The 24,187-nt window shown below is 42.2% G+C and overlaps 1 protein-coding gene across 1 annotated transcript; it reads left to right on the plus strand.

Moving 5' to 3' along the window:
* The first annotated feature begins 262 nt into the window (after nucleotides 1-262).
* deaf1 (DEAF1 transcription factor) lies at nucleotides 263-20,712 on the plus strand. The gene is made up of 14 exons (XM_028585256.1): nucleotides 263-669; nucleotides 1,873-1,970; nucleotides 2,582-2,708; nucleotides 4,929-5,078; nucleotides 6,297-6,436; nucleotides 6,797-6,862; nucleotides 7,330-7,431; nucleotides 9,143-9,187; nucleotides 10,556-10,679; nucleotides 13,120-13,269; nucleotides 17,848-18,164; nucleotides 18,371-18,472; nucleotides 18,662-18,751; nucleotides 19,602-20,712. The coding sequence occupies exons 1-14, from the start codon at nucleotides 471-473 to the stop codon at nucleotides 19,701-19,703; spliced, it is 1,812 nt and encodes a 603-aa protein (XP_028441057.1). The 5' UTR covers nucleotides 263-470; the 3' UTR covers nucleotides 19,704-20,712.
* Nucleotides 20,713-24,187: the final 3,475 nt, after the last annotated feature.

The following is a 24,187-nucleotide window of genomic DNA, read 5'->3' on the forward strand; positions in this document are numbered from 1 at the left end:
GAATATATTTAGATTTTTTTATTTGTATTAATCCCATAATTATGATTATAATTTTTTTTAGCTCATATTTCTTTCGATTTAAAATTTAAAAAATATTATAATTATGACTTATTTCGCAAGTAGTACTTTTTATCTCATATATATCATCACAAAACCATGTTGAATATTTGTTTTTATTATCAAGGCAACGTTTTGATCTTAGTTTTGTTCTTTTACTGGCGGAAATGGGCTTCCATATTTTCCCGAATCTTTATGAAAAACAAACGGTTGAGCGGCCGTCCTCTCTCCGGATCCGCTTGCCGGATTCTTGAACGTTTTACTTTTACATTTCCGTTCATTTGAGCGAATATCGGTAAACAGGTTCCGTGTTTGCGGTTCTACTTTGGTTCGTACCTGGCTCGGCTGCACTCGGACCACACTCAGCCCCGCGGCTGCTCGGTCACATTCGGCTTTTGTCGTTCGGAGGAGGAATGGACGAAGCGGACTCGGCCACGAAAGCGCTCGGGCTGGATGAACCGCCCATCGACATGTCGCCGGTTGAGCAAGTGGGCTCGGATACCGAGTCGGAGGCCGAAGTCACCACAATGGCCGTGATGGCAGAACCGGGAAACATCGACATGGGACCCGAGTCCTTGCCGAATTCAGACGAGGCCGAGGCAGCATTTGCAGGCAAGGCGGGCTTTAAGCTAGCAGCAGGCCGCAGCTGTGCGGGTTGGCGGCGCTACAACAGTGTAACGATAATAATGTCGGTTAGCTTTACTCTGCAAGAACGTGAACAGAGAATAATCATATGCCGGGTGAATGTTATACTTCGTATAAATGGGAATTAGTAACAAAATTTAAACAACCATCGTATCTTCTACAGAGTTGTGGTAATTTACACAACAACAGTGTGTTTTGCCAAACTCCGTTAAATTATTGTGTAATTTAAAGATTTGTAACATATATATTGCATATCATCACATATGTATTATAGAGCACATATTCAGTTTACTTATTTAACAAGTCTTTATTAATTCGGCAATGACTGACATCATTAACTAACTACACAACTTTAATAAAATTCCAACTTTTAGAGCTGGTTTACACTGCTAGCACACCACCATATTGAACTGGTGGATTAAGATTAACTGTGTTTAAAGTTTATATTTCAGATTTGCTTGATGCATTGCATATGCCGAACTAAAGAGCTGTAACACTTAAGAAAAGTGCTGATTCTTAAATTATTGAATAGGTAAAGGTTATGCATTTCCTCCCATTATTCAAGATTAAAATGTCAGATATTGAATAATAGTGATTTAAAAAACAAAAAAAAAAACAGCCAGGCTGGTTGAGTGGTTTCCAAACAGCTCTGGAAAATAATAATAATTCCCATAGGTTGTAATAATAAATTCTGCATTAGAGTGATGTCTGAAATATTGAGAATGCAGCTGAGAATAACTATAGGGCTGCACAGTATGTCGTTTTTCAGTCCACTTAGATTTTTTTGAGTTAGTTGAAAGAGAGTACCCTACCCTTTAAGAAACTACCCTTTAAATGTATTTGTCATTTTTTTAATGGTGCTTTTATATATTCAATTCAATGTTCAATTTGTTTAATAAATGTGTGCTAAAAAAGGCAGAACTGAGTACACTTCCATATCTGTTTATTTATCGTCTGTAATCTAATGTATGCAGCCCTAATTGTAACCTTCATTACTGTGCAGCCTACTGCAACATCTGCTAAAAAACTCGTGTCATAATACTTCAGTTTGGCTGTGATGAATTGTATCCTAATGTTACAGGAGTACTGAAGGAACTATTATAACGGTAAAAATAATCATCTGGAGGTGGATGTGAAGATTAAATATTTGAATCTCTTGTTGTTGATCAGAGGTGACGGCTGTGACGGTGGCGGACGTTCAAACTGCAGAGGACAACGTTTTTACGACGACGGTTGCCACGTCAGGAAGTCTCCCTGAACACGTGCTGGTAGATGAACACACACTGACGGTCACGCTACTTTACATGCTCACTGTATATACAGAGCGTATATACAGTCCATGCTTTCACATCAGGTCAAAGGACAGCTTCAGTGTTTTTTAATTTCCAGACCTGTTTCTCATCATTAATAATCATGAACAACCTCAGTGTCACATCGTCCTCTGACATGTCCAGCAGACAGTCAGACAGCTCTGCTTTCAACCAGGGTCGGTTCTCTTGTTTACACTTTCACTTTGCAAACTAGCAAATTATTGTCCGTATATAAACTGAAACTTAGCTTCTGTTTTCCAGAAGCCGATGTGTTTGAAGGCACTAATAGAGTGAGAAACTATACAAAATAACTACAGTTCAAAAAGTTGAAATAAAGAGTGAGTAAAAGTATAAAGCAAAGTACCTTGAAATGAACTTAGTTACATTCCACCGCTGTAAAGGACCCTTAAAACTCCTGAAGGCCCACTAGAAGCTTCCAGTGCCTTCTACTGGCAGACAGTTGAACCTCCTCTTATACTGCACCTTCTTTTGCCTTCTTTTATCTAACTGTATTTACTTTGTGTGTGTGTGTGTGTGTGTGTGTGTGTGTGTGTGTGTGTGTCACACAGAGTGGGAGGACAACCCTGCAGCTGGGTGATGGTCTCAGTACCCGGAAGGCCACCTTGATTGTAGTTCACACTGATGGCAGCATCGTGGAGGCTACTGGCCTCAAATCTGCTGCCGCGATGGCACCAGGTGTGTGTGTGTGTGTGTGTGTGTGTGTGTGTGTGTGTGTGTGTGTGTGTGTGTGTGTGTGTGTGTGTGTGTGTGTGTTAGAGGGTGACACGGGAATCAATTGTCGCTCCCATCCCGAGCCCAAGAAAATACTCCCGTCATATCCCGATCGCGGGAATACTGTGACCCACGGGAGTCCCAAAAAATTGTCACCCTCTAGTGTGTGTGTGTGTGTGTGTCTGTTACCCTGTTTCCACAAACTGTGTTTTTAATAATGGCGGTCAGAACGTTTCAGTTGGTCACGATAACCCAGCCCCTGATGTAAGTAGGACTTGGTACGAGATCGCTTCAAGAGCAGCAAATATTTGGTGCCGCTCTGGAACAGTTTTCCTGGCCGAGAGCCTGTTTTTTTGGCTGGAGAATCTCGAAGAACTCGAGATTCGAGATTAGGCACCGGCTCCGAACCGGCCCCTTGAAATGCCTTGGTGGAAACAGGGTGTGTGCGTGTTAACCCTTGTGTTGTCCTCCCGGGAAAAAATCGAAAAGTAACCCTTTTTTAGATTTTCTTTTTCACCGTTCTTGATGTTCTTTTGAAGTTTTTGTCACTTTTTTCAAGGTTTTTGTTTCTTTTTTTTTCTGCGCTGTTTTTCTTTACCACCGGATTCACCGCTAACACCAACTTATTAGTTTTACACTTATTTTTGGAATTCATGACCAATAAACCTCATTCATATGACATTATACCTATTTTTTTGAGTTAAAAAAGAAGCTGAATTTATGAATTATTTGGACTAATATTTTAAATCAGAGGAACGTATGTTGAGAGAATCCCAGACTGGTTCACATCAAAGTTTAGTCAGGATACTGTTTTGAAACAATTCTATTTTTTTCTCTCCAAATGCTATACAATTTAATAAAACACCCAAAATCAAATGAAAGCGGTGAAGTGATTACTAATTATACTCAAAGAGCGATTCTATGGAACCATCCGTGTAATTTATTTACAATTTTGTTGAAAGAAACCCACATTTTTCTTATAGAAAACTTAAAAAACGGGTCAAATATAGGGCTGGGCGATATGGTTGAAAACTGTATCACGATATAAGTTTTTCATATCGGTCGATATCGATAATTATTGATATTTTTTATGACCTATTTAAAATAAGGACCAGGAGAAAAATATATTAAATTTAAACATTTTTATTTAAAACTTAACCCTGCTCTGATTATAATCCCCTCAATTATAAAAGCAGAAATGTCAACACAACCATGGAAAACATAATTAAAATGTAAACAGGTCTAAAATCACAATGAACACTTAACAATTATCTCTTAACATTAAGGTGCAAAATTAACGAATAAGTAAGAAATGCTTAATAAAGTGTCATAAAATAGTGCAAAGTGTTAGCTAAATATAAGAAACCTGAGAAGGAACTATTTTCTGCAGGTTTAGTGCTAGGTTGGTAACCTGGCTTCTGGACAGTGCTCAGCATGTCTGCCTTCGTTATTTCTTTGTAGCGTTTAGTAAGGCGCTGATGCAGAGTACCTCTCCATGGCGGTCTGCTGCTTGTGCCGTGTTGCAGCTGCAGATGTTGTTGGACGTTGATGGCGAATACGGCTGTGCTCGAAAGTGTGAGCGCTAAAGTGGTGGTAAAACAAGTTTATGGTCGTACCAGTGTTGGTGGGGACGACGGTCTGACGACATTGGTCTGACTACGGTCAGACTTATAAAATCCCCAAAACTGCCATACTGACTTTTCCTGTTTTATCAACAATTTCCTCGCTCGCTCCGGCACTCACTTTCCACTCCACGCCGGTTCTGTTATTGAAGAACACGAGACAGCGATGTGGCGCAACCAAACTTGATACTGTTACATGATTGGCTGTTAGAGTGTCACTCCCCACGTTGCTAGGTTGCCAGAGAGTGAGGGCCTTTGTTCATGCAACCAAACTTAATTCACAACCTCTGGTTTCTTCTGATGAAGAAAAACAAGTTATCGAACGTTTTATCGACCGCATTTTCTATTGATATTGATTATGTGTCTATCGCGATACATATCGTTATCGTTTTATCGCCCAGCCCTAGTCAAATATGACCCGAGGGTTAAAGTACTGACGAGGTCCGGATGTCTCTGAGGTGTCCATGTTGAACCAGGTTGTTAAAACAACCTGAACGTGAGGTATATCACTTTCTCCTGCTGATCTGCGTCTGTTTGTTTCATCCTCCTGTGCGTCCCTCAGGCCCACAGACTCCACCCACCCCGCTGACTCCACCCCAGGACAAAGACTCCTGCTCCAAGTACAACTGGGACCCCTCAGTGTACAACAACGAGCTGCCTGTCCGCTGCAGGAACACCAGCGGAGTTCTCTACAAGACCCGACTGGGATCAGGTAATCAACACAACTGTACTGTACACACTGGTGTTTCACACCGAAGATTAGCAGTAAAGCCGGCTTATGATGTGGTGAAGCCTAACCGCACTGCCTGGAGCCTGCCAGTCAGGAAGCTCCACATCCAACTCTCTCTCTCTCTCTCTCTCCTTCACGGAGATACAGCTGATCTCATTTCAATTCAAAGGGGCTTTATTGGCATGGGAAACAGACATTTGGGCTGCGTTCAGACCCAAAAAAAGCAAATGTCACTAAAACGGCCCACTTGTTTGGTGTCCTGTTGTGTTCTTTAACCCCCCACTGCAGCACAAAACAGTAGACTTAAAGGAACACGCCGACTTATTGGGACTTTAGCTTATTCACCGTATCCCCCAGATTTAGATAAGTCCATACATACCCTTCTCATCTCCGTGTGTGTTGTAACTCTGTCCAACGGTCCCACCGGTAGCTTAGCCTAGCACGGATCCTGAAGGTAATCGGTTCCAACTAGCCTACTGCTCCGAATATGTGACAAAATAACGCCAACATGTTCCTATTTACATGTTGTGATTTGTAGAGTCACAGCGTGTACAAATAACAAGGTCACATGAGACACAGCCGTCTTCTAACCGTATACATACTGCTACTTGGATGGAGTGATATGCTTGCAGCACCTGAGAAGCCCCGAGCAGAGAGTAGCAGTGCTTCGCCTTTCTGAGAATATAGTTCCTAGTTTATATACAGTTAGAAGATGGCTGTGTCTTATGTGACCTTGTTATTTGTACACGCTGTGACTCTACAAATCACAACATGTAAACAGGAACATGTTGGTGTTATTTTGTCACTTATTGGGAGCAGTAGGCTAGATGGAGCCGGTTACCTCCAGGATCTGTGCTAAACTAGGCTACCGGTGGGGCCGTCGGACAGAATTACGACACACACGGAGATGAGAAGGGTGTGTATGGACTTATCTAACTCTGGGGGATACGGTGAATAAGCTAAAGTCCCAATAAGTCGGTGTGTTCCTTTAATATTTCACAATTACTGTTTTCCGTCAAATCGTTTATAGATCTCGACGTTTCCGAACGCACTTGAATGCATCTTTCAAAAAGTTTGGGAACCAGTGGTCTAAAAGAACCTGAATCAGACTAAATACAGCTCCTCGTTGCTGTGTGGTACTGTGTTCTTGAGTAGTTTGTCCTGTTGTCACCCCCGCTCACAGCGTTGTTTCGCTTCCAGGGGGCAAAGGTCGCTGCATCAGACACAACCAGCAGTGGTTCACCCCCACTGAGTTCGAAGGTCTGGCGGGAAGAGCAAGCAGCAAAGACTGGAAGAGGAGTATCAGATACGCTGGCAGACCTCTGCTCTGCCTCATACAGGTACTACTGGGCTATTACTTCTGTAATACTACACTCTAATACTGCAGTACTGCGCTGTTTTAAGCTATACAAATGTGTTAGAAGGCACTATTAGAGTGAGAAACTATACGAAATAACTACAGTTCAAAAAGCTGAAATAAAGAGTGAGTAAAAGTATAATGCAAAGTACCTTGAAATGAACTTAGTTACATTCCACCGCTGTAAAGGACCCTTAAAACTCCTGAAGGCCCACTAGAAGCTTCCAGTGCCTTCTACTGGCAGACAGTTGAACCTCCTCTTACTTTGTGTGTGTGTGTGTGTGTGTGTGTGTGTGTGTGTGTGTGTGTGTGTGTGTGTGTGTGTGTGTGTGTGTGTGTGTGTGAGCGTATCCTGAACCCCCACGCTGCTTCCTGTACCTGTGCAGCCTGCTGTGATGACCTGTCAGGGGTGAGTTAACAGGGCTGGTCCTGGTCCTTGATCAGTGATGAAATAAGTCATCAGTTAGCTATTTACAGAGGTGGGAAGTAACGAAATACATTTACTCACGTTACTGTGTTGAGTAGTTTGGTTGTGTATTTTGTATTTTTCAAGTAGTTTTTAAAATCGGTTATTTAAAATGTACTTGATTACGTTTTGAGCTACATTACAAATCGCATCCGTTACCGAGTAAAAAAAAAAAAACTTTGACTAACGAAAACCGCGCCCGGAACCACTATAGTGACGAATGATCAGCATCTAGCCGCCAAGTCTTTCTGTTGGAGATTAAGAACGAGATTGAGGTGGATCAGGCGAGCGACGACGGTTCAGAGACAGTTTCAGTAGAAATGCTAGCTGAAACATCGAATTCTGCTGCCCAAAACGACGAAAATCCTCGGCCACATATGAAAGGTTTTTATTTTTCATTTAAATTCAAGAGGGCCAATAGTATCATCATGCAATGCCAGATGTGCCTGCCAGAGGTGACCGAACTGGCAGCATTCAATAACTCCACGTCTAATCTGCGGAAGCATGTTTTGGTAAGTATTTGTGCATTGGTACTTCAACACAAACTTTTCATGACTAATAGCAAATTGCCAATTAGCAAAACAACATGTTTCGTGGCATTACTAATTTTTGTCTAGCACTAGCAACACGTAGGACAGCGTATGTAGGACACCGGCTCAATTAATTCACATACATCTCATTAGCTCATACGGGCTACTTACATACCTGCAAACTAGTCGCTTTTCGGCGAAAATCGCCGCTTTGGATGGGAAAATGTCATCCACGTGAATCGTGTAGATCTGAAGAGGGGGGTCCGAGACCCAGTGCTAATATGGCCGTGTTACCTTAACAACCGTTATCTTCTGGACCAAATTGCAACGCGGATTTCGGTGCCTTATTTACGTGCCACTGAAATGCCTGCACTTCTCTCTGATGCTTCGAAACGGACGTTAGAGGGAACTGAAAAATCGCCGCACGGGGCGCTAGTTAACACTACACTTGGCAGCAGCTAACGTTAGCCTAGCGTTAGCTAGCAGCTGGAGTAAACACGGTTAAAATGCTAAGAGCTAAACAGTGTAAAAAATTGTCTGTATTTCACTGGAGAGGAACTTATGACTGTGTGCAGTTGCTGTTGTTGGAAAAACAACACAGATGTTGCGTTCACTTGAAACTCACCTCGCCAGCCTCGTGCTGCATTCAAAGTTATTGTAAAATACTCTTTTCCCATCTAGTGGTTGTTTTTGTCATTTAACAGGAATTTACTGGGGAAATAAGTTATTACATTTTTAATAAATCATTTAATTTTGACCCTGTGGCCTTAGCAATACGCCGTTCTTTAACGTCGCCGACTGTCATTTGTGCTCCTTTTTTAAAAAAAGAAAAAAAAAATAGAAACAATATAACATAAATATATATATATTTAAATCTTTCGGTTCAGAGACCGTTTTAAAAGTATCGTTTTAGCACCGGGAAAATGTTGTGTTTTCCCTTTATTTTCTTTGTCACCTTTTTCAGCCCTTCTGAGTTTGCAGGTATGTACTTAGGTGTGTGTTTGGGATTTATGGGGGTAGAGATCCCCCATGCCCCATTTGACAGTTTTTCTTTTTTTAATGCAACTAAGTAACTTTTACTTAAATTACATTTTAAATGAACTACTTTACTTGAGTAATTTTTCAGATAGGTAATTTCACTTATACTTGAAAAATATTTCATCAAAGTATTGGTTCTTTTACTTGAGTACAATATTTTAGTACTTTTTCCACCTCTGGTTATTTAGTTAGTCATCAGTGAGACTGTTGATGATATGTAAATGATCCTCCAGCAGAATATCCAAACATGATCTGCTCCAGATTGGGTGGTTTTCTTCTCAGTTTGGCTGTTTTTTTTTTATTTAGTTTGGACGGTAAAAGTTGGTGGAGATAATATGTTTCATTATTGTAACCAAGATTTTTTGGTAACAGGAGGTGCATCTTATGATCAAATGCTTTATTTTCCTTCTTGCACTCAGTCACAGGACATTACAGGAAAGATCTGAGGGGACACGTTATATCATTTTCTTCTGAACAGCAAGGTTGAAGGGTCACTTTGGAAACAAAATATGTTATATAAAATATGTATATGTATGTATGTTATATGTTAATACATGTTTTGCTGTCATTTTGTTCATCTGATAAACTAAAGGTGTTAACTGATAAATTGAAGAAATAATAGTTTGTGTTTGTCTGATTCTCTGCTTCTCTTCAGTGTCAAAAGGATGGAGAGACCCTGGAAGCAGAAAACATCAGTATGGTAAATTTAATGTAACTGTGACCTCATTATCTCGTACACACTGAAAGGTACTGAGAGTTCATATCAAATGTCTGGTCAGATCTCTAATCACGTTTTTCTTATAATTTGATCAGATAGTTCCTGATTCAATTGATCATTTCACCAGTTTTTTAGACCTTTTTGTACGACTGCATGTGTTTCGACTGCAGTGACTGAAGTAACTAAGAACATTTACTCCATTACTGTACTTAAGTACAATTTTGAGGGAGTATTTCCATTTTCTGCCTCTTTATACTTCTACTTCACTACAATTATTTGATAACTTTAGTTAATTTAGCAAATTTAGATTAATATAAAACATAATTGACAAACCGTTACGATGTATTATTCTAGATCAAGATTGAAATGAACAACTACCCAGCAGTATATAGTAAGTAAAATGAGCTCCACCGTTACCAGCTGCAACATTAAACTTTACAAACACATTAATGCATAAATCACTTGTAATCCACTAATATAATAAACGTGATTCTGAAATGGGTCATTCTGCATAATGAATACTTTTACTTTTGGCACTTTAAGTACATTTTGATGTTAATACTTTTGTACTTTTTACTTTAGTAAGATTTTGAATGCAGAACTTCTACTTGTAATTAGGGATGCACCAAATCTAGATTGTTGGGGTTTCGGCCGAATACCGAATCCTCAGGTTAAGATTCAGCCGAAACCGAAAACCGAATCCTCCTCCCATCCTCAGTCCATTAACACAGTAAACGCATTAATGTATGTAATGTACCTGAAGTTGCTGCATTTTGGCTGCTGTCTGTAGATTCCTTCATGCACAACTCGTATTCTTTCGGATATTTCAGACCAAATGTTGTAACAGCAGCCATGTTGTGTATAGTTTAGGGTCCTCGCCACCACCAGACAGATCGGCGTTGCAAACTGAACATGTAGCTGGACTTGAACGGCCTTCTTCTGACTGAAAGTACTGCCAAACAGCAACTTTTTCTGCTCACGAGTTCCATTTCCACTTTCTCACAGCATACTGCATTGAACGCTCCGCCTACGTAAACACCTTCCCGTAATTACCTCGACCAGCGTAGTGCAAGGGTAGGGTTCAGTTCGGTGAAAAAAAATTCTAAGGTTTGTCAGAAACCAAACCCTGTGGAAAAGCCCAATATTTGGCCGAAGACAAATCCTGGTTACTGCTTGTTAAGTTTTTCTCCACTGTGGTAGTACTGCTTTTACTCTAGAAAAAGATCTGAGTACTTCTTTCACCACTGAACATTTGACAACTTTGGTTAAAAAACAAACAAACATCAACATGTTTTTCATCTCATTGTAGCTGATTTCATCTCATGTCTCCTCTCTATCTCCTTTCTTCAGACGGGTCCAGTCCGCCTCTTCGTCCCGTACAAGAGACGCAAGAAGGACAACGAGCCTCCCGTTATCTCCCCCAAAAAAGAACTTCCTGCTACCAAAAACATCACGCTGACCCCCGGGACCACATGTACGACAACGTTTTTTTAGAAGCTTTTTTGACGTCTGTCAATGCACGTCTCATAAAACAGATACGTGTATCGATCCACACTGTATCGACTCTGTGCATTTTAACGCTTCACATCTATTTTTTTTATTGAGTTTAGTGAAGCGTAATCATCATAGATAGCTGTTTAAGTCACACAACTAGTGCTGGGCGATATGGAAAAAATCAGATATCACGATATTATTGACCAAATACCTTGATGCCGATACTGCGACAATATTGTAGGGTTGACTATCGGTGCTTAAGAAAAATATTTTCACAATGAGATTTTAGAAAAATAATCGTCAACAATGTGGTTATAATGATTAAGTGGTTAAAGGCCGGTCACGTCTCACTTCCGTCTCGCTTACAATGGGGGATTCACTGTGATGTGTGATTGCGATTTGTGCAGGTTTATGTCAGATTATTTCACAAATTCATGTGCTCAGAGTCAGTACAGCTTGTCTTAAAAAGTTTTTAGATTAGTCATGTCATCATTTCATGACTTCTAACTATAGCCCGACCGATAAAGGATTTTTAGGGCCGATAACGATACAAATATTTGGTGATTCAAAAATCCAATATTCCGATATATCGACCGATATATATTTAAAAAAATATATAAAAATCTAGGTGCTGGAAAGGAGGGTTCGGCCGATAGTCGAACCTCGGGTTGAGGAGGAACAATGCGGATTCCGTCCTGGTTGTGGAACAACGGACCAGCTCTTCACTCTCGCAAGGATCCTGGAGGGAGCCTGGGAGTATGCCCAACCGGTCTACATGTGTTTTGTGGATCTGGAGAAGGCGTAGGAACGGGTCCCCCGGGAGATACTGTGGGAGGTGCTGCGGGAGTATAGGGTGAGGGGGTCTCTACTCAGGGCCATCCAATCTCTGTATGACCAAAGTGAGAGCTGTGTCCAGGTTCTCAGCAGTAAGTCGGACTCGTTTCAGGTGAGGGTTGGCCTCCGCCAGGGCTGCGCTTTGTCACCAATCCTGTTTGTAATATTTATGGACAGGATATCGAGGCGTAGTCGGGGTGGGGAGGGGTTGCAGTTTGGTGGGCTGGGGATCTCATCGCTGCTCTTTGCAGATGATGTGGTCCTGATGGCATCATCGGCCTGCGACCTTCAGCACTCACTGGATCGGTTCGCAGCCGAGTGTGAAGCGGTTGGGATGAGGATCAGCACCTCTAAATCTGAGGCCATGGTTCTCAGCAGGAAACCGATAGAGTGCCTACTCCAGGTAGGGAATGAGTCCTTACCCCAAGTGAAGGAGTTCAAGTACCTTGGGGTTTTGTTCGCGAGTGAGGGGACAATGGAGCGGGAGATTGGTCGGAGAATCGGGCGCAGCGGGTGCGGTATTACATTCAATCTATCGCACCGTTGGACGAAAAAGAGAGCTGAGCCAGAAGGCAAAGCTCTCGATCTACCGGTCAGTTTTCGTTCCTACCCTCACCTATGGTCATGAAGGCTGGGTCATGACCGAAAGAACGAGATCCAGGGTACAAGCGGCGAAATGGGTTTCCTCAGGAGGGTGGCTGGCGTCTCCCTTAGAGATAGGGTGAGAAGCTCAGTCATCCGTGAGGAGCTCGGAGTAGAGCCGCTGCTCCTTTGCGTCGAAAGGAGCCAGTTGAGGTGGTTCGGGCATCTGGTAAGGATGCCCCCTGGGCGCCTCCCTAGGGAGGTGTTCCAGGCACGTCCAGCTGGGAGGAGGCCTCGGGGAAGACCCAGGACTAGGTGGAGGGATTATATCTCCAACCTGGCCTGGGAACGCCTCGGGATCCCCCAGTCGGAGCTGGTTAATGTTGCTCGGGAAAGGGAAGTTTGGGGTCCCCTGCTGGAGCTGCTCCCCCCGCGACCCGACACCGGATAAGCGGACGAAGATGGATGGATGGATGGATAAAAATCTAGAAACGCGTAACAAAACATAAACCGATTTCCCTAACATTAGTTATTTGTAGTTATTTATGAGTCCTCACTAAAATAATACGATAATGCGGTTTAAAAATGAACTTGTTTGTTTTATTGTCACAACAGAACAGAGGAACATCAAAATATATTAAAGTTCTGATAAATAAAATTTATAAAAATACAAACTTAAGATATTAAACTTAAAGGGTTAAACACGAGTGTTGCCAACAGGGAGGCTGTAGAGCGCCCTCTGGTGGACATGCTATGCAACGCCAACACTCACAACATGGTTGAAGGGTGTTTTGTCCGTTTTTATTTTATTTTTTAAATATTAATTTATCGGCCATTATTATGCCGATACCAATTGTTTGGAAAATGCCTAATATCGGCCGATAATATCGGCCCACCTACTTCTTCCCCAACACTCATCGTGTGAGGCTCCTCTGATTTAAATTAAATGATATGAAATATGAACGACTTTTCAAATGTCTGACACGTCCGTCCTCCACCAACAGTCACGGTGTCCCCGTCAGGACAGTTCACCACCTCCGGCACCTTGACCTTTGACCGCACTCCGACGAGCGACGCCACCGCCGCCGCCGCCGCTGCTGCCGCCATCATCTCCGAAGGCTCGGCGCAGAGCGAGGTTTTCGCCAGCACAGCAGGTACCAGGTCCATCACTGTTACCATTCACACTGTCTCATCATCTGTATTTTAGTCTATATCGACGGTCCACTTCCTGGATTGTTCAGGTGCCGCCGGAAATTACACCTGATGCCCGTCACCTTCCGCTTTTGTTGTGTTGTCTTGTGTGTGTTGGCGTTCTAACCTCCGGTGGATTTGTGAGGACTATGGTTAACTGCTCCTCAGATCTCTGCAGGGTAAATCCAGACAGCTAGCTAGAATATCTGTCCAATCTGAGTTTTCTGTTGCACGACTAAAACTACTTTTGAACGTACACATGTTCCACCAAAACAAGTTTCTTCCTGAGGCTATTTTGCAGAGGCACCATCATTGAATCTGCCCGTTTAGCACCGCCCAAGACGATTGTGATTGGTTTAAAGAAATGCCAGTAAACCAGGGCACGTTTTTCTCCCATCCCGGAATGCTGTGTGAACTAGCCAGACCCTCCTCCGCCATGCTGTGGAGGGAGGTCTGGCAATGCGAGACTATCTGTAGTTCTTTTTTTTTTAGCCATGTTAGCTGTAGTCTGTCAGTTGCTCCACCACTTGACTGTTTCAGACTGAAATATCTCAACACCTTTGTGCCGACATTCATTGTGGCCAAACGATGAATCCTGCTGTCTTTTGCGATTCCTTGACTTTTCCTCTAGCGCCACCAGCTGGTCAATATTTTCACTTAAACTTTGTCGGTTGTACAGGATTTTTAAAGTGCTCATATTATGCTTATTTTCAGGTTCATAATTGTATTCAGAAGTTATATCAGAATAGGTTTACATGGTTTAATTTTCAAAAAACAGCATATTTTTGTTGTACTGCACATTGCTGCAGCTCTTCTTTTCACCCTGTGTGTTGAGCTCTCTGTTTTAGCTACAGGTTTAGTACCTAGGTAAGGACTACTAGCCAGTCAGAAGCAGAGTATGAGGGCGTGCCATGCTAGCAGCTGGCGAGGCTGGACTACAATAGAGCTGTTAGTGAACAGTGTTTTCTGTTGGAGATGGTAAGTCCCTTCGGGGGGGACTTTGGTCTTTTTCACTTTGTAAACCTATAACGTGCACAAAAAAGATATATAACACAATAAAGGAAAGGGAAAAAGCCAAAAAGCATAATATGAGCACTTTAATGTGTCTTCCTCCTTAATTATCTTTCCCACAATTCTATGCATCGCCGCGAACCTGCAGCCTATCCATCAGGGAAGCACCGCAGCTGCTGTTTAATACGCCTGTCGTGTTGCGGTAATGAACTCTCAGGAGAGGCCGGCTCGTGTGACTGATTTCTCTGTCCGATCCTAACCTCCTCTTTAAAGAACCAATCAGACTGCATGTCCTCACTCCTTCCGTTAATACAGGGACTAACGCTGAACAATATTATTATCAATGTTTGTTATAATTAATGTTTTCTGGGGCTGATATTTTCTGTTATAATCAGCTGTCAAAACACACGAATTCAGAACTCAAAATGTTAGAAATATTGGAAATATCTGTAAAACTGTTGTGGTTGGCTTGAAGGCTCACACACACACACACACACACACACACACACACACACACACACACACACACACACACACACACACACACACAGAGCAGTGATCCAGTTGTCAGTACTGTCTCTTTGTCCTCTACCCTGAAGTTAATGATACACCAACACAGGTGTGTGTGTGTGTGTGTGTGTGTGTGTGTGTGTGTGTCAGATGTAAAAACATCTGTGAGAAGACATACATTAATTCAAGAATCCACATAAATAACTCAGATTTTGAAATTATGAAGCTGTTCCTCCTTCATATTCATTTATTTATGTTCAGCAGGAGAACAGCAGGGGGCAGTGATGTATCTGCTGCTGTATAACAACCACAGTATAAAGAATTAAAACCAGCTGACAGAATAACGCGACATTGGTTGGTGGAGCATTAATATCCAGGCGAGAAAGAACTGCATACATTCTTAAGAATACTACCTGGGGACGTAATATGAAGAGAAACGTACGGATAATAATAAGTCTTAGTTCTGTGTCCAACTATGTGTAAACATCTGAAGTTCTTTCTAAAAGCTCTTTACAACCAAATGTTTGTTTGTCCTCAGAAGTTGAACTAGTATTGGTAATATAAGAGCATAAATAAATGAATAATCTGTGTATTATTAATGCACTAACCTTTAAATCATGTTTAGTTTCCTCGATAGAGGCCTGAAAGATTGACTGGTGATAAAGTGATTGATTGATAGATAAGGCTTGACTGTGGTTGGTTCTAGCGCCTTTTTAGGACAATATTAACAGTAAATCAAAATACATTATAAATGTTTGTTTTTTACTGGCAAATGTGGGAATCAAACCATTTGAGAGTATTCTTCCGAAGTACTCTTTTCAGCCGTGGGTAGTACTATCACATTTTCAGCCCTGTAAAGAGTACTTAAGCCAGTTCAGCTATATGATTAAAATAAAATATATATGAAATATAATTAAATATATGAAATAGAGTAAATTAAATAATTTTGGTATAATTAGGTATAATTTCCTACAAGTGAGGATTATTGTCCATGAATTCCAAAAATAAGTGTAAACCTAGTGGTAATAACTTGGTGTTTGGTGGTTGGGTAACAAAAGCATCAAATCATTAAAAAAAAGCGACAAAACAGAAAAAAAAGAATCAAAAGTGTCGAAGAAAGGGATATAAATGTCAGAAAAAGCGTTCAATAGGTGTTGATTTTTCATTTTGACCCGGGAGGACAACAGGTGCACGGTGGACGGGAAGACAGCACAAGGGTTAACTCTGGATTTATCTGCTGGGAGAACACACTGTTTATTTTTGTCCAGCTGATTGATGTCCGGCTATTTTTGGAATCGTTTGCTCTCAGAGGAGCTCCGAGCTGTCGGTGACACAGGAATATATTGCGTATGTCGGTTAGAGATGAATGTATCGAGGACACAAAGACACAGTGACCTAGATCTGCTCAGACCACCTGTTTGGTTTGATTCTACGTACTTTAGTTCTACATTGAGCATCTGGAGGACTGATGGAGACCTGAAATGTTTGCGGATGTTCAGGAATCAAAATGTGAAAGTTTTCAAAAACATGATAGACTTGTTTGGATTTTACATTTATCAAAGTTTTCTTAAAGTGCTCATATTATGCTTTTTGGCGTTTTCCCTTTTTGTGCATGTTCAAAGTGAAAAAGCCCAAAGTTCACTTTGGGGCGTCTTCCAGTAAACTAACATGATGGATCATCTGTTCTTTCAATCTTTATATTGATTTGGGTATAATGGCATGGCTGGATAGCTAGCTTGTCTTGTTGTTAAACATACTGTTAAACTATATTTACCGATTGTCAACCGTACAAAATGTTATTGACTTTGAGTCTTGCTAGCGTAGCGTTAGCTTTCGGACTATATAAATATCTGCCTGTTGCTAAGCGCAAGTCGAAACTAAGGTTTGTCCTATTTACTGGAGCAGTGAGCAACGTTTGCATGTGCTTTGCATAAGAACTAGTGCTGTCAAACGATTAAAATATTTAATCGCATTAATGTCATAGTTAACTCGCAATTAATCGCACATTTTTATCTATTCCTAATGTCCCTTGATTTCTTTTTGTCCCATTATTTTTTCTCATTTTAATGCTCTTATCAACATGGAAAAGTGGATCCGCTTGCTTTGTGCTTTTGTCGCCTGGCTTTGACGAGGGGGCAGAGAATTCGCATCAGCTGGGTGCTCGGCCATCAGCTGTGTGCTCGGCCATCAGCTGTGCGCTCGGCCATCAGCTGTGCGCTCGGCCATCAGCTGTGCGCTCGGCCATCAGCTGTGCGCTCGGCCATCAGCTGTGCGCTCGGCCATCAGCTGTGCGCTCGGTCATCAGCTGTGCGCTCGGTCATCAGCTGTGCGCTCGGCCATCAAGTGGTATTTCAGACTGGACGTGCTGCGACGACAGCTCAGTTCACAATGACAAAACACACAGATCTCTTTGGTCTTGTCAATGGAACCATTTGGCAACTTTTTAAAAGTAAACTTTCTATTCAGAATCTTATTGGCGTCCATTTTGGCATCTCGCGCTCACCATCCACTCAAAACGTAACGTTAGCCTGCTACTCTTTGGCCGGCTCGCAAGCCCAAAGTGTAAAGTGTGCGCGCCGTGCTTGTTGTTGTGTTTCCGGTCTAGATAGATCCGGTGTGGTGTTGTAGTTTTTCTAACGTTACTAGTTGTTGCAACAGCATGTGGAAAAAACTACAAAGTTTGCTTGGCCAAAAATAACATTAATCTCGCGATAAAAAATGTTACGCTGTTAAAATGGGTTTGCGTTAACGCCGTTAATAATGCGTTTAACTGACAGCACTAATAAGAACCTTATGGGATGGGAATGATTGTTCCAGATATTAGTCAAACCCTCAGGTTTTTGCAGAGAAAGAGTTAATGTTGATTAAAAAAAAAAAACTTTAGATTTTTTACAGAAAGCTGTAGTTGGTGTGAAACGGTGTGTTGTACTTGGGTATTTTATTGTGCCTTCTATACTGACTCTTTTTTATCTCTCTTCTTCTCTCTCTCTCTCTCTCTTCCTCTCTGTTCTCTCTCTCAGTGCTGACGGCGCTGCCGGCGCTGGCCATGACTCCTCAGCCGGTTCAGGCCAAGATGGCGGTGACAGTGACGGCGTCGTCGTCGTCTCCGTCGGTGGGGCTGGTGAGCGGGCTGGAGGGGGGGCCTGTAGGGGGGGTGGGGCCTGTAGTGGGGGTGGGGCCGGGGGTCAGCGAGGGGCAGAAGAGCACCTGGCTGTACCTGGAGGAGATGGCCAACACGCTGCTGAGCAACGTCCAGCAGCTGAAGGCTCTGATCGAACAGGCTAAAGACTCTGCAGGGGACACTGCAGGGGTCAAAGGTCAGGGAGGCAGGAAGGAGGTGAGCTCACACACACTCACACACACACACACACACACACACACACATACTAACATACATGAATTAAGATTTAGATCAGTAGCATTAACCAGAAATTATTACAGAATGATGAGATTTTATTACTGAGTTACTGTGTGTGTGTGTGTGTGTGTGTGTGTGTGTGTGTGTGTGTGTGTGTGTGTGTGTGATGTGTGATGTGTGTTCAGTGTAGTCTCAGTCAGTCGTTTCAGAACCAGATCACGTTTGAGCAGCCTGATGACTCGGAGGCCAAGAGGAGCTCTGAAAACATAACCGAGATCATCATCAACGTATGTTACACGCACACAGACACACACACACAGACACACACAGACAAACACAGACACACACAGTAGTATTCAACCTGAAACAGGATGTAGTCCCTTTGCAGTCAGTAATATTTACGTAACATTCTGACTTATTTCAAACTGGTTTGTTACCTGTTTGTATCTCCTGTGTTCATGTGTGTCCACCTGCAGCAAATGTGTGTGAACTGCGGCCGGGTGGCGATGAGCGAGTGTACAGGCTGTCACAAGGTCAACTACTGCTCCACCTTCTGTCAGAGGAAGGTAAGACTCACCTGAGAGATCCTCTGGAGTACAGCCATGTTTATCTTTTGATTTCTTTCTCTCTTTTTTTTTTTTTTTTCCACAAAAAAAGTCTCCTTAAAAATCGAGAGAGAGTGTCTTCTCCGAGGTAGTCAGCCGAAACGCCGAGTAGCCTATCTAACTTTAAAAAAAGTCAACGTTAACATTTGATTTCACACGTCCTGGGTCTCGTTGAACATCACCCTACTGAGCCAACTAGGAGAAAGAGTAAGGCCTCATCGCCTCATATCTATGGCAGTGATAACAACTTACAATATCACGCTCATTTAATCGGTTGATAACGTTCAAATCGGGTGGTGTGATTCCAAACATATGAACACTGTTTTCTAACACAATCTGATAGACAATGATTTGTTTACAAACTCAAATGGAAAAGATACCTGTTGTATTTGGTACATTTATTTCTTTTTTACGGTGCTCTTGAGCAAGGCACCATACCACCCCCCAACCACTCAGGGCGCTGGTCCAGCACTGGCAGCCCACTCACTCGGACATCTCTCCATTTGTGCATGAATAGGTCCTGAGCATGTGTGTGTGTGTGTATTTCAGGCCTGTGTGTAGTGATTTCAAAAAGCAGAGTGTAAATTGTAATGTCCCCACTGGGGATCAATAAACAGTATAAATTATTATTATTAAAATAAATTATTATTATTTTCACAAGCAGAAATTAGCTTTATTTATTAGCTGTTAGCAACAGTTAGCTGTTTGGAGGCTTAACAACAAACTGCTGTTATGGAGACTTTTATCAGGGTGACAGTAAAAAGAAACATATCATTGAAGATAGATACGTTTCTTTTTTTCTTCACTGCAGGACTGGAAGGAACATCAGCACACCTGCTGTCAATCAGTAGGGGGCGTGGCTGTTCAGGAGGAGGAGCCAATCACAGCCCTTGACATGGACAAAGTGAAATGAAGGTGCCCACCAAACACGAGGTCATCACACAGGAATTCCTTATATGGTGCAAAGAGGAGCGAGTCTGTTTTGAAGACTTTGAATCTCCCCACTGGAACTTTTATTGTGAAAAGTCCCCTCAGACCGACAGGAAAAGACCTGATCTCTGATCTGCTGAGAGACGAACGTATAAATGCGTTAAGACTTTTATATTTGTAGAGCGAAGTTGGATTTTTTTTTCACCTTCGAATGAGTTTTTCTAGCAGTTTATTATGATGTTATAGAGGATGATAACACGGTTTAGGGCTGAAACTAACTGTTATTTTCATTATGGATTAATCAGTCAATTATTTTCTTAATTATTTATACCCATAATGATTTTTTTTTTATTTCTTATCTTCCCTGTTGTTTTATGTAACAGTATTGTACTGCCATTTTGACTCCAGATAAACTGATTTAAATCTCCGTCCAGAGAACGTTCTGGTTAAACAAAGGTCAACCCATCAATAAAATAAAACAATATTAAATTAACCCCGGTCTCCACCCCCGCCAATACTCTGAGATGAGTTATCTCTGTGTGTCTGTTGTTAATGGTATTTGTCTTTATCGTTTTGAGGCACGATCAGTTGTTGTCTGATTAGAAAAATATTTGATTATTGGAGTTTCTTTGTTTTTTCTTCCATCTAAAAGACCCCCGTTTTTTTTTTTTTTATTATGTGACCATTTCAGTTTGAGTCTGTTTTCTATGAAGAACCCCAGAGATACTTTGTGTAAATGTTATCTTGTGTTTAACAAGATTATAACATGATCATCTTTTAGGATTTTGAAGCACTGTAGTTTATTTTTGTTCAAGTGATTCAAACTCAGTAGCTCCAAAAAGACAGAAGTGAGCCGAGAGTGTATATACCGCCAGTATTAAACCATCTAATGAAACTGAATTTAATTTATAATAAGTCAGAAGAGACTTTTGTTGTCATTCACATCGTCTGATGTTTATTTAATTAAGTTAATAAAATCGGATTTCAGGTGGTATTTTATTTTTCTCTTGAGTCTCTCAGCATCATTCCTCTGGATTTCTGTGTATTCTGTTTCACATACATTTTTCATTATATGCTTTCATATTGAGTTGTCTGTGTTTAGCAGCGGAAGACAGAGTTTAGTTTTTAATATCTCAGACAGTCTGCAGTCAGGTGATCCGTCACGGTGACTCCTGATGAATCAGCTGAGACATGATGACATTTGATTCTGCTGCGTCTCGGTCCCAGCGGCGCTCAGACGTCTGCTGCTGCTTGCTGACAGTGAAGGTGACATCCCCCCCAACACACTCCCGCCCACAGGAACAGACATTTACTACATTAACATTAATTAGGATCTGTACATCTAGGCAACTTTAAAGGTCTTCTTTAAAGAATAGGGTCAGATTGTTTGTTTTAAAGGGGAACTTTTAGGGCGCCCGGATAGCTCAGTTGGTAGCGCGGGCGGTTTACTCCTCGATGCAGTGGGCCCGGGCTCGACTCCGAGCTGCGGCCCTTTGCTGCATGTCATTCCCCCCCTCTCTCTCCCCTTTCATTTCTTCAGGTGTCCTGTCAAATAAAGGCCTAACAATGCCCAAAAAAATAATCAAAACAAATAAAAAAGGTGGGGGAACTTTGATGCTAATCATCAGGTTTCTATCATATCTCGTATTTTGGGTTTCTGGAACATGTTTACATGCTTTAATGTTTCTGTCTGTTACAGCCGGGTGAATGACCGTTAACGGGAGTATAGCAGCACTTTTTACCGTGAAAAAAATCCTCAATAAAGGCTCCCAAACCAATAACTACATAACCAGACAGGAATTTGATCCAAAATTGGGGAGAAATGACCAACATCGGCAATCAAGATTACAGGTACGCCCTGTTATTAGCATGTAGCTACACGTAGCAGTGTATGTACTGTAAACACTACAGTTATGTGCCTGGGGCACATGACCATGTAACCACACTTAGCTTGAGCCGAGAGTAGGAAAAAACAGTTGGAAGCGGAGCGTTCAGAACGGTTAGAAATCTGAGGTTTTTGTTACATTTACCTCATTATTTAAAGCTTGGGTCCCGTTTAATATGAACATTCGTTCCACATAAAGAGTTTTAGTAGGGTGACCATATTTTGATTTCCAAAAAAGAGGACACTCGGCCTGGCCTCGAGACAAATCCAGGTGATTCTCAGAGGTTAATGAACATGCTTTATTATGCCTCAATTGTGCAAAAATAACTTCTGTAATAAAATAAAATCTGTACCAACATGTAACAAAATAATAGCTCTCTTTTAAAATAAATAAATAATATGAAATAATGTTCTAAATATGACCTCTTCTGTGTTAGAAAATCCAGCTTCAACAAAATATCTCTTAATACCTTTTCAATGTAATAAGATAAATAATAAAGACACTGAAACATATGTGCCAGCTTTGCACACGGTGCACTCCGCCTCTTACTTGTCTGGTCCCGACCGGGACGGTATGTGGGACATTTTTTTTGCAGTTCAACTGTGAAGCTGCACTAGTCTTGTTTTATGGTTATAAGTGGCCTGATGTTTATACTTGTGCGCTACTGTGTGCGTCGAGACGGCGTGTGTGTGTGTGTGTGTGTGTGGGGAGTGGGTGATATAGAGCGGGGGAGAAGTGAGAGTGACAGCGAGCGAGTCCTACCGACTCTAGAGTCTAAGAGAGAAACAAATGGCGTTTTTCCATTACATGGTACCTGCTCCACTCGCCTCGACTCGCTGTGCGTCCGTTTTCCATTGCAGATTTTGGTATCGCCTCAGCGTGGCTGGTTGTCATAGCGACTGCCGTGGGCGTGGCTTAGTAGCTTGCTTTTCCCATTGACATATCCCCGACGCATTTCCTGGTTCTCCGTCTCCGTAAACAACATGATATCAAAGAGATAGTTAACGTTTACTGCTCCTGATTTCCCACCGTGGTCACATATATATGACTCTAGAGTCGCTACTAGCTGCGGAGATAATCGCCGTCACTCTCTCACTTCTCCCTCGCTCACTAGCTCCCCACACACCCACATACGGCGACTCAACACACACACATCAAACATGCACACACCAGCGCACCAGTATAACCATCAGGCCACTTGTATGCTACGGAGGAGCCTCCGGCAGCAAAAAAACACCGCTGGCTAAACTATTTAAAAATGCCGTCTCTCGCTAGCAATGCAGTGATCAGTGACGCTTCTTTCCGACCAATCAGCAGCTCGCTTGGAACCTCGACTGAGCAGGTACTAAAAAAAGTACCTGTTAGCAGGTACCAGGTACTTTTTTTCGTAATGGAAAACCAAAAAAGGCGAGTAGAGGCGAGGCGAGGCGAGTAGGTACCATGTAATGAAAAAGCGCCAAAAGTGTCTCCCCTGTGTTTTCCGACCACGGTGGGAAATCTTTAGCAGGAAACGCTTCGGCATTTTGTGTGTAATGCTGCTCTGCTGTCTGCCCTGGTCCCTGTCTGTCTGCCCTGGTCCCTGTCTGTCTGCCCTGGTCCCTGTCTGTCTGCCCTGGTCCCTGTCTGTCTGCCCTGGTCCCTGTCTGTCTGCCATGGTCCCTGTCTGTCTGCCCTGGTCCCTGTCTGTCTGCCCTGGTCCCTGTCTGTCTGCCATGGTCCCTGTCTGTCTGCCCTGGTCCCTGTCTGTCTGCCCTGGTCCCTGTCTGTCTGCCCTGGTCCCTGTGTATGTGCGCGTCGCAGAGCCGCTCACAAGGCAGCCTCTCTGGAATTACGTCACACAACAAAGTAGCCTACCGTAGTATTGCGTTGAGCAAAGTTCCAGTCAATTTAAGTACACGCTTAATGGTCCCATGAAAAACAGTGAAAACCGGACATTTTAATGAATTTATAAAACCCCCCCGGACGCCCCGGACAGTAGGTAAAAAGTGGACGTTTGGTCACCCTAGTTTTACTCTTGGTACTTTAACTATATTTTTGTTTGTACTTTTGTGATTTTTACTTGTAAGAGAGTATTTTTACACAGTGGTATTGCCACTTTGACCTACTTTAAAAGATCTGAGTACTTCTACCGCTGTTTCAATATACTTGTAAGTACTGTTTTAAGACAGACTACAAATAATTATGAACATATCCTTTAACATGACAGATTTCTTTTATATTTTTTTTTCATCCATTGCTGCAGGTGGTGTGTGTGTGTGTGTGTGTGTGTGTGTGTGTGTGTGTGTGTGTGTGTGTGTGTGTCTGTCTGTCTGTCTGTCTGATTGCTGAGAAGCTTTTAAAGCTCCACATCTGTTTGTCTCCGAATTTGAAACATCAAATTTAATTTAAATGGCCTTCTGTGGAGGTCTTTATCCTGCAGGGACTCTGGTCTGGAACATACTGAGAAGCTCTGATAGTTTATTAATGAGCATTGATGCATTCCTTTCATAGTGTGTGTGTGTGTGTGTGTGTGTGTGTGTGTGTGTGTGTGTGTGTGTGTGTGTGTGTGTACCATTAGCTAGTTTGCTAGTTACAGGCCATT

The sequence above is a fragment of the Perca flavescens genome, chromosome 8 (assembly GCF_004354835.1).
Source record: "Perca flavescens isolate YP-PL-M2 chromosome 8, PFLA_1.0, whole genome shotgun sequence".
Classification (NCBI taxonomy): domain Eukaryota; kingdom Metazoa; phylum Chordata; class Actinopteri; order Perciformes; family Percidae; genus Perca; species Perca flavescens.